The sequence below is a fragment of the Bos javanicus genome, chromosome 15 (assembly GCF_032452875.1).
Source record: "Bos javanicus breed banteng chromosome 15, ARS-OSU_banteng_1.0, whole genome shotgun sequence".
Taxonomy (NCBI): Eukaryota; Metazoa; Chordata; class Mammalia; order Artiodactyla; family Bovidae; genus Bos; species Bos javanicus.
Genome location: NC_083882.1, coordinates 50844162 through 50855609, shown reverse-complemented (window position 1 = coordinate 50855609; position 11448 = coordinate 50844162). Strand labels below are relative to the sequence as shown.

The 11448-nt window shown below is 42.4% G+C and overlaps 1 protein-coding gene across 1 annotated transcript; it reads right to left on the bottom strand.

The window, feature by feature from the left end:
- Positions 1-8845: 8845 nt before the first annotated feature.
- Positions 8846-10781, bottom strand: LOC133261373 (olfactory receptor 52M1). Its single transcript, XM_061439866.1, has one exon. It carries the CDS (start codon positions 10746-10748, stop codon positions 9795-9797), a length of 954 nt encoding a protein of 317 aa, XP_061295850.1. The 5' UTR covers positions 10749-10781; the 3' UTR covers positions 8846-9794.
- Between the last annotated feature and the right edge of the window lie 667 nt (positions 10782-11448).

Below are 11448 nucleotides of genomic sequence, written 5' to 3'. Positions count from 1 at the left end.
CACTTACCACCTGTGTGTCCTCTGAATCTATCCATACTTAACCTCTGTATTCCTCAGTATTTTCTTGCCTGTAAAATGAAGGTGTGTGTGTGAGGGCTCGGTTGTTTGACTCTTTGTGATCGCATGGACTTGAGCCCACCAGGCTCCTCTGGACATGGGATTTTCCAGGCAAGAATACTTGAGTGGGTTGGCATTTCCTTCTCCAGGGGATCTTCCCCACCCAGGGATCGAACCTGTATCTCTTGCATAAGCAGGGGGATTCTTTACCATTCCTGCCACTTGGGAAGCCCCTAAATAAGGGTAGTAGTACTTATGTTGTAAGGCGGTTATGAAAACTAAGGAAGCAAACAAATCTAAAGAGCTTAGAAGTGTTAAATGGATGTCTGGCACTAAAATATTTACTTAGCTCCAACATGTTACTGGAGATCAGTGGAGAAATAACTCATGCTAAAGCTGAAACTCCAGTACTTTGGCCACCTCATGCGGAGAGTTGACTCATTGGAAAAGACTCTGATGCTGGGAGGGATTGGGGGCAGGAGGAGAAGGGGATGACAATGGATGAGATGGCTGGATGGTATCACCGACTCGATGGACGTGAGTTTGAGTGAACTCCAGGAGTTTCTGATGGACAGGGAGGCCTGGCGTGCTGCGATTCATGGGGTCATGAAGAGTCGGACATGACTGAGCGACTGAACTGAACTGAACTGAAGGCCTTATTTAATACCTATAGGAGAAAGGAATGTAACTAGAGCTTAGAAACCACAGTTCTTAACTCCTACAGATCATCTACACCACCCTTCTTTCCTGGATAACACCAAACTCTTCTCTCTCTCTCTCAATATCTTTACATTTCCAGTTTTTTCAACTTAGACTTCTCTTTGGGTGGTGCAGTTGTGTCCTTTATCACTTAACTATCATCTCAACTTCATCTTAGTGGAATCATGCTTGAATGGATGTCTTTGTGGTCCTTTCTCCTGCTAGACTGTTAGTTATACTGAACATGTTAACCTTTGTATGAACAATAGCTAAAACACTCTAGAAGCAGAACATACTTCAATGTGTTGAGCCACAGAACACTCATGGAAAGAGTAGAGAATGTGGGATCACCTGAATAGAGTGGGTTGCAAGTCAAGGATGAAAATAACCATGTTCCAGGTGAAAGCATGGGCAGCACTGAGTTTGAGCTGGTATTCAGGTGCAGGAAGGTTTTAGTTTTGAGTCTGGAGTTTCTTGATACAGTGGAGGTTTAGAAAAAGCCTATATGTCCAAGAATCCTTCTACCCCAGGAAGCAATGCCAAATTAACACTGACAATGTGGTAGTTACTCTGCCAGTTAGCAGGAAAATTGAACCAGCTCATGGAATTTGGTTGACAGACTCATAAGATGGACTGTGTTTGGGGAATGACATGGTTAAGCAATCTAGTTATGTACCCAATTGCCATTCTGCTCAGCCTTCACACCTGGTCATGAATCCTCATTCAGCAATAAGGGATTCCAATTTTTTTCAATTAAGTTCATGAAATGAGCTATTTCTGAAACCACTGCCTCACTATAAATGTGGAGACTCAGAAACATCAGTCTGAGAAGGAGAAATATTACCTGACATCCCTTATATGTGAAACCTAAAAAGAAATATGATACAAATGAACTTACAAAACAAACAGACTCACAGATTTCAAGAAAGAGCTAATGGTTTCCAGGGGAAAGTATATGGGGAAGGGGTAGTTAGGGAGTTTGGGATGAGCATATACACACTGTTGTATTTAAAATGGATAACCAATAAGGACCTACTATATGGCACCTGGAACTCTGCTCAATGTTATGTACCAGGCTGGATGGGAGGGAAGTTTGGGGGAGAAGGGATACATGTATATGTATGACTGAGTCCCTTCGCTGTTCACCTGCAACTATCATGACATTGTTTGTTAATCAGCTACACCTCAATACAAAGTATAAAGTTATACATTTTTTTTTTTAAAAAGGAAAATAACTTTCTACCATGTAGACATCTGTCTCAACAGCTGGGTAATCTTGTTGGGCTTAAGTTGATCTCAATGTCCTCATTGAGATCTCAAGTTGAACTCAGTGTCCTCATTGTGAAACCTGTGTTGAATGAAAACCCTGACCAGAGATAATAGACTCCATCCTTTGACTGGTGCTTGAAGTCATTGGGTGACTTCCTTAAGTCTGAACTTGCAAGGTCAAAGGAAGAGAGGTCTAGAAACCAAAGAACAAATCCAGTTAACATACACAGTGTGTTAAAGGTATAAACTTAAAATTCCTACACTTTTAATGAAAACAAACAACTAAACTTGAGTCTCAGAAAATTGGGAGTCCTCCTCCTGGTTTCCTCTCCACCAAACTGGTCCTCAATCAAGAGAGGAACAAGGGGAATCAAAAGTTTCTCATCCTAAAAGACGAGAATAGGGTATTTGGGGTCATAGGGACTTATCTGGATTGAGAGAAGTCCAAGAACAGATGGAAAATAGAAAGGGCTCTGTGTGGGCATGCAATTTAAATTATTATAGTTACCATAGTGTGGATCACTCAGTTCCCCAGGGAACAGGTTCAGTAGAGTAAGCATATGACAGCTATCACAAGGAACTGGTTTATGCAATTATAGAGGCTGAGAATTCTAAAACTGCAGCTGTCAAGCTAGGATGAAGAGTCTGAGGCACCAAAAACAGACAGTGAATCTTCCCTTTCCCCACAAAACAAAATAAAAAAACCTACGCCTAACAGAAAGCGGACTTGTGGGTAGAAATGTCCTTGTGTAACTTGTCAGTCCTAAGAGTATAAGAAGGCTGGGGGCACTAATACTTGTGGTTGTGAACCAAAATGGGTGAAGATCATCCTATGAGTTATAAATGTTCTAATATCAAAGTTTAAGTTTGGGGCTGAGTGTTCCTTTAGGTATTAGCTATTAAATAAGTAACAGGCACTTTCAGAGTAGGCTCAGTAGAGATGAAGACAGGGCAAACCTCTGGGATCAGATGGAGAAAGAGGCCTCCATTTCAGAAGAAAGTCCAAACAACTCACATGGGTCATCCACACAACTTGCTGAGGTACCTCCAGCAGTATTTTAGTCTGCTTCATCTAAAAACCCAGAGTTCAGAAGTCTAGTCCTGACAAAGGCCAAGCAGTTAGAAATATATTCTTTATACTCTCTTCCCATATGTTCTGCGTACAACAGTTGGGAGTGAGAGGGAGGAGCAATTTATGAATGAAAACTCAAAGTGGTAACTCAATGGTAGTAACCAGACACTTAAACATTAGCTGTTATGGGGAAAACTGACATTGTCTCAGCTCAGTTTCCTCAATCTGTCTAGGGCAGTCTCAAGCTATTCTTGTAATTGCCTCCCTTCTAATAAGGCAGCGATCCCCAACTTTTGGGCACCATTGACCAGTTTCCTGGAAGACAATTTTTCTATGGACAGGGTGGGGGATGGTTTTGGGATTATTCAAGAGCATTACATCTATTGCGCACTTTATTACATCAGCTTCACCTCAGATCATGAGGCATTAGATCCCAGAGGTTGGGGACCCCTGTTACAAGTTAAGGCATTGTGAATAGTGAAAGTCGCTCAGTGGTGTCCGACTCTTTGTGACTCCATGAAATTCTCCAGCCAAAATACTGGAATGGGGTTCCTTCTCCAGGGGATCTTCCCAACCCATCTGTGTGGGCATGCAATTGCAGGCAGAGTTGAACCCAGGTCTTCTGCATTGCAGGCAGAGTCTTTACCAGCTGAGTCACCAGGTGAATGGTGAAAATGCCTGTTAAGTTCAAGGTAGCTGCTCTGTTTCAGTTATATATTGAACTTGAATGTTTGAGGACATTGAGGACACTTTTGAAACAAAATCCTTCAGATTTATCTGCACTAGAACATCCCTCATGTTTTCTGTTTCAGGGTAAGGAGAAAAAGCATTGGTAATCTATGTATTGAGGATTGTGACAGTTACACAGCTTTCATTTTCCAAGGTCTGAGAGCAGTCTTTGGGAAGAATCTCATCAGGAACTTATTGATGGATGTAATAAACAACCTAAAACAGGAAAGTTTCTTGAGCCAAACTGAGGACTGTAGCCTAGGAGATAGCCTCTTATATCCATACAAGAAACTGCTCAGTTTGTGTGTGTTTCCACATAGTTTCATGTTCCTTTTTCTGATCTGATAAGGTATAAGTGTGACATGCAAATATTCAAAGTTTCAAAAGAGACAGTATGTATACAGGGAGACAGCAGAGCCTTTGTGTCTAGGAAGGAAACTACCTTGAAGGAGAGTTATCATGAAAACCGCAGGAAGGGAGTCATCCTTTGCTTTGAAATGGACATTCTTTCTCTTAATGGTTAAAGGCCATGTGCTGTGTGTTTCATAGGTCATGAATGAGGTGGTTTGAGTTCACACCATATTCAAGCTGAACCATGTATAAGTTCCCTGTACCTCAATATGTAAATATTTTCTCCATCAGGTGTATAGTCAGAGGTATTAGCTTTCCCCACAGGACTGACCTATGAATACAAGTTGATTTTTCAGTTGGAGTTACCATACTTGCATTAGAATTTGCACTCTGATGGTACATTAAATTAGTGTCAGAAGTAGACACATCTAAATGCCCATAAAGTAAGATAGAGGAATCCAGAGGCTGGAGGAACCATAAAATCACAATGCAATTATGATATGAGAGGAAAGGAGGAAAGAAGAGAAGAAAAGTCTTAGACTTGAGTGTATTAATGAGAGAGTCAATTCCTAGGCAGGTTAAGTCTGGGGTCCCTGAAGGAGAAAGGGGTCTAGGGCTCACAAGGAGATAGGGGGTCTGGAATTCTCAAGGAGGAGGAAAGGACAAACTTTTTTTTTTCCTACATTCATTCCTAAGGATTATATAAAAACAATGTATCCTGCTTGAGGACAGTTTCTCCTTCTTGAAAACCTTCTGACTAATCCTGATATGGTAAAATGTAAATTGTGGGAGTGGGTCTGATAAGATCTCTACAACCTTGAGACATTCTTTTGATTTATTGTAATAACTATATAATTCCCTTGCTAAGACTAGGGAGGGGGGCACTCTCCATCCCCCTTCTGATGTCTATGTCAGAAGCTTTCTGTCCCTTTTCGCTTTAATAAAACTCTGCTCCACAAAAGCTCTTAAGTGATCAAGCCTGGTCCCTGGTCCCGAAGATAATCTTCAGATATCATCAATCTGATACCATTCACCATAAGCTATCATCTTGGGGGCTCGTCCAGGATATTCAGGACATGGTAAGAACACTCGGAGCTCTAGCCTCTCTGCTTTTTCAGTATATGTTTTCTACTTTATTAACTCTTTGGTATTCTTGATGCTCTGTGTGAGGCAAGTGATGAGCCCTGCTCTGCAGTTTCATGGTGATTTGTAATGACTGAAGGCAGCCCCAGAAAGGGGAGACTTGTCAGGGGTTTATACCAACCTGCCAATGCCAAGGGGCACTCTCCGTTGACCTCCTGATGTCTATATCAGAAGCTTTCTCTGTCTCTTTTCACTGTAATAACTTTTGCCGTACAAGAGACCTGAGTGATCAAGCCTGGTCTCTGGTCCCGAAGCTAAATCTTCTTCAGAGATCATGAATCTGACATCGTTCACCATAAGCTATCATTTCTAAGACCACTTTGGCAAAGCTGCATTGTGAGCCAACAGAGCTCATGAGGAATCCAGTATCACACTACAATAGACCTGTTCCTTAGTAGCGCTGTGCTCATTCAATGGTTGGAAGCAGCTCATAACCAGAGCTTAGGCAATGCCATAAACTCCAGAGCACAATGACTGAGGTTGTCAATCAGATATGCTCCTTGCAGTCAAATCTGAAATGCATTTGTTTTACGGCCATTGCAATGCATTCTTACAATGCACAGATCTACTTCAGATTTTAGGAGAAGTTTCACCATAGTTTCCATAGGCCTTTCTTGCTACGGATGAACTCTGTAGCCCCAGTTTCTAAAATTCTGCTCAGAGCCACAACTGTTAACTCATTCTCTCCTATTTGGAATTCCCTTCACCCTTAGCTGTCAACATTATGAATCTTGAAGGCTTGCCTGTAGAGTGATCCAAACCTTTATTCCTGAGGGGGCTGAAACCTTATTCAGGTTCTTATTTGGGGATTATTGCATATGTACACTCATGGTTACAATTAAGTGAGAGAGCATGACAAAATGCCCCAGGGGATGACCTGACTTCTGCACATACAAATTTTTCCTGGCACACATTATATAAGCAGTCCTCTCTCGTCAATTCAGTTACTCCTGCCAGTACGTTAATTCACCTTCTCAGCTGTTTTTTCCTGGACATAGGGGTCCAGTGGAGCCTGATGGTAAGCTGTAACTTGTAGCTCAGTAGAACCCTTGCTGTGTCCCTTGGCAAGAGTCTACCACCTTTTGAGGACCAGGACTTCCAATCCTGTAGGACCAAGATTTGCAGGGAAAGGAAGAAAAACTCTGCTAGTGGATCACTGGGAGTGATACATGGAATACTTCTGCATCTACTCCTTTGTTACTAGACTCCTGTATTCTTCCTATTGGGGAGCTAGCACCATTTGAGGTCTGGTTCAGTTCATAGGCTGTGTCCTAAAGGTTGGGACTCTATTTCTGCAAAGTGCCCTGTGAAGTGCTGCCTGTTGAACTGCTTTTTAGCTGTGTTTTTTAAGAAGATGGTTCTGGTATTCTGTGAGGCCAGCTGCTTCTGGCTGGTGAGGAAATGTGATACTACCAGTAGGTCCCATGGTCATGAGCCCTATCCTGCTTGTCTGAAGTGTCTATTCTTTGAGTACTATGTCGTGGGGGATGTCCTGCCTGTGAATCGCACTCAGGAAGTCCTCAAATAGAAGTGCTGGCCAAGGCTCTGCTGGCAAGAAAGGCAAATCCACACCCAGAATAATTATGTATCATCATCAATGGCCACCAACATGCTTCCTAGCCTGAATTCCAGAAGAATGACATAAGTTGGGTTCAAATTGTCTAACTCCCTTGAGGATACTCTCATAAAATGTTCTGTACTGAAGGAGAATGCTTCTAACTTTTCTCCTGGGGTTAACTTGGTGGTATGATGATATATTAAAACTAGTCTTTGAGGTGGTTCTGGGTTCTGAGTCTTGCCCTTTCTTGTGTTCCACAGAAATGTCCTGAGAGCCTGTGAGCATATACTTGGCCCCATAAACATTTTCCCCTGGCCCCCAACCATGGTGGGAATGAGTAAAATGGAACTTTGCTTATGGTTGCTTCATTTATAGTTAAGAGCATTTGACTCCAAACTTAGACATAAGACTCAGGAACAATAAATGCCATGATGGAGTGATGGGATGGAAGTTAGAGATACTAGAGGAAATATGAATGTAATTCAAACTCTAAATTAGAACGCATTCTAGATATCTCAATAGATAGCTAATACTCCAGTTATTCAAATTAAGTGGAATTATTCCAATTAATTGGGAAAGCCAAAGGAAAACTGAAGGTCATGTTTTCTGATTGTCATGAAGTGATCTTTTCTTTGCATTTGAGTGTTGCTACTGCTAAGTCGCTTCAGTTGTGTCCGACTCTGTGCGACCCCATAGACAGCAGCCCACCAGGCCCTGCCGTCCCTGGGATTCCCCAGGCAAGAACACTGGAGTGGGTTGCCATTTCCTTCTCCAATGCATGAAAGTGAAAAGTGAAAGTGAAGTTGCTCAGTTGTGTCCGACTCTTAGCGACCCCATGGACTGCAGCCCGCCAGGCTCCTCCGTCCATGGGATTTTCCAGGCAAGAGTACTGGAGTGGGGTGCCATTGCCTTGTTTCTAATGGTAAAGCTTTTAGCCTTTTTGATCCTCCTTTACTTCATTTGGGAAAGAGCTGAAGACCACCTTCCAGCATCAGATGTAAATGTGCTCAGTCACTCAGTTATGTCTGACTCTGTGACTCCATGGACTGTAGCCTGCCAGGCTCCTCTGTCCATAGGATTCTCCAGGTGAGAATACTGGAGTGAGTTGTCATTTTCTTCTCTGGAGGATCTTCCCAACCCAGGGCCCATCAGGCCCAGTGACAGTTTGTATACATGAAGCTTAGTATATTCAACATCTTCTTGCCTCTTTTATGGAATTGTGGAGTTTGTTATTGGATATTGATAGAATCCACTTCTACCCTCTGTTGCTCTGAGAGGAGACTGCTTTGGTGATCTGTATTCTCTAGTTTCTGAGAATAATGGTTGTAGCTAATGGCTGTTGTGTTGGGAATGTTAAATGCACAATCATCTGACCTTGGAAAACCACTGAAGCATGTGGTAAAAAATCTGCTTGCCGATGCAGGAAGCCCAAGAGACACAGGCCCTGGGTTGGGAAGATCCTCCAGAGAAGAAAATGACAACTCACTCCAGTATTCTCACCTGGAGAATCCCATGGACAGAGGAGCCTGGCAGGCTATAGTCCATGGAGTCACAGAGTCAGACATGACTGAGTGACTGAGCACATGTACATCTGATGCTGGAAGGTGGTCTTCAGCTCTTTCCCAAATGAAGTAAAGGAGGATCAAAAAGCTTTAACATTAGAAACAAACATCTCAATTCCTGATTTTTTTTTTTTTTGCTTCTCAAAACTCCCCAAGTTCACTTGGTTTATGTCACTTCTGGGAGCATCAGTTTCCTCACCTGCAAGGTATAGTAATTTCTGCCTGCTTCTAGACATGCTAGCACACATCCCTTTATTTTGTGATCTGTCTAAACAGCATATTTTGATCAGGGATCCTACAGATGGATCAGGGTTAATGAGAGTTTCTGTGGTAAGGGCAAGGATTTCCTTTCCATGGAGTCCTCACATGCTTCAGGCCCCACGGTGAGCAGCCTTGGGGAAGATATGAAGGCAATGCTGAGACATGATCTTCTAGACTCATTGCCCTGCTCTGAGCTGATTTTTCTTTTCTAGGCCATTCTTTTACGAGTGGTATTCCTCATACCTAACAGACCTACAAGTCAGTCTTTTTGTAGAATGCTTCTTGTTTTTAATACAACTTTTAACAGCATCTCATTTGTTAAAGGCTTAGATCAGAAAATGCTTTCATTGCAGCTAAGCCCACTTTGATAAAATGACCCAGTTTTTAGGATTTAAGTGTTAAAGCCAGTAAGTAATATTGTGTAACACCACAATATATTATAAACTCCAAACAGGACATTTTGATCTAGGCAGGTCAAGCTCTGTATAGTTCATAAAGCAAGTAGTCTGCTCTGTGTTTAAAATGTGAACAATACAACCTACCTCATAAAATATCTGGGTATTTGTAAGAATTAAGTGCTGAATAAACACTAACTGCTACTCATGTTACTGATGTCATTGTTTTTCCATCTCTCTAGCTTAAATATCCTTTCGTAACTAGAAGAAACACCTATACTTGAGAATTGAGAGCTATACAATCTTTTAAAAATTTATTGACGTATACTTGATTTACAGTGTTAAATTCTGTACAAAAGTGATTCAGCTATACATATGTATACACATTCTTATACTTTTCCTTATGGTTTATCAGAGAATATTGAATATAGTTCCCTAAGCTATGCAGTAGGACCTTGTTCATCTTTCTATACATAATAATTTGCATGTACTAATCCCAAACTCCTACTCCATTCCTCTCCCATGCTTTCCCCCTTGGCAACCACAAGTCTATACTTTCTTTTTTTAGCATTCCTTTGGAATTACAAAACCCAGAGAACACAGGACCCAACATCTCAGACTTTCTGGAGTTCCCAAATGGGAAACTGCCCACCATATTTAAGTGCTTTCTCCATGAGCCTATTTAAGAGCAGTATCAGTCATTTGATCTTAGTTTCTGTCTTGAGAATTTGGAGAAGTCTTTCCCGGATCTGCTTGGTGCGAACTGCATAGACAATAGGATTGAGGATTGGAGGAATAAGGAGGTAGAAGTTGGCCAGCAAGGTGTGGATTGGAGGGGGCACCTGGTGACCAAATCGGTGAATGAGGGAAGAAACAGCAATGGGAACATAAAAGATCAGGATAGCACAGATGTGGGAACCACACGTCCCCAGGGTTTTCAGCCTGGCCTCAGGAGTAGACAGCCCTATCACGGTTCTGAAAATCATCACATAGGAGGCAGTAATGGCCATTGAGTCCAGGATCAAGACCAGAAAGCCAATGCTCAATCCATAGATATTGTTGATCCTGCTGTCACCACATGTCAAGGTGACCACAGCCATGTGCTCACAGTAGGAGTGGGAGATAACACGGGTTTTGTAAAGAGGCAGCCGTAGGCGGATCATCAGAGGCAGGGGTCCAATGTAGAGGACACCCCGGCAGAGGGCAGCCATCCCCAAACGTCCCACCATGGTATGAGTGAGCACTGTGGTATGATGGAGTGGGTTGCAGATGGCTACATAGCGGTCAAAAGCCATGGCAAGGAAGATGCCTGACTCCACTGTGGCAAAGCAGTGAATGAGGAACATCTGAGCCAAGCAGGCATCCAACCCAATATCACCAGCCCCAAACCAGAATATCCCCAGCAGTTTGGGCATAGTGGAAGTAGACAGAACCAGGTCAATGATAGCCAACATGCACAGAAAGAAGTACATGGGCTGGTGCAGGCTATGCTCCACCCTTACCACAGCCAGAATGGTGGCATTCCCCACCACAGCTACCAGGTACATGGAGCTGAAGGGGATGGAGAGCCAGATATGCAGGGACTCCAGTCCTGGAATTCCAGTCAGCTGGAAGGAACTGGGTGCTAAGCAGACATTATGAAAAGTGAGCATGGCTAGTTACAAATGCACTTTCTCACTTTTGTCCCAAAATATGATAGAGCTTTTTTCCCCCAGAAATAAGGAAAGAATATTCTTAGGTCCTATAATAATGAATAGGCTCACTGACCGTAAAAGATTCTATAAAATTTCTTTGAAGTTGCAGAATAATGTCACAGCAGGTTATTACTGTGTTATGTCCATGAGTTTACCAAACACAAGACAAAATACATATTTAAATGGAATGTAAGAGTATATTTATGCAGTATGACTCAAGGAGTACTGTTCTGGCATCAATAAAAATTAAGGCAGACAGGTGACTGTTTAGTTATGTAACTCTGTAGGTCTTCTCTGAAGTATTTCTCAAAATTGTATTGGCAAGATTCAGAGTGAAGGCTCCACTGATAAGAGATACATTGATGCTGAAAGATAAAGTGACAGCCCCCTGGGACTCTCTAGAGTCTATTCTAAATCAAAATTTAATCTTGGGGCCAGTGTTGGCTATTGAATGAGCTGAAGTATTTAATCTGCAGGCCAAATCAAGGTAGATGTGGGCAGGTGAAGACTTTCCAAAGGGTAGAACAGAGTGATTTCTGATAGGTGAGAGCTGAGTGGACCTCAGTTTGTGTGTCTGCCCAAAGGTAGATCCCTGCAAGGACTCTATGACTTTCTTGGAGGCTGAATTAGGAGAAGATTCCAGAAATGGAGAGGGTTC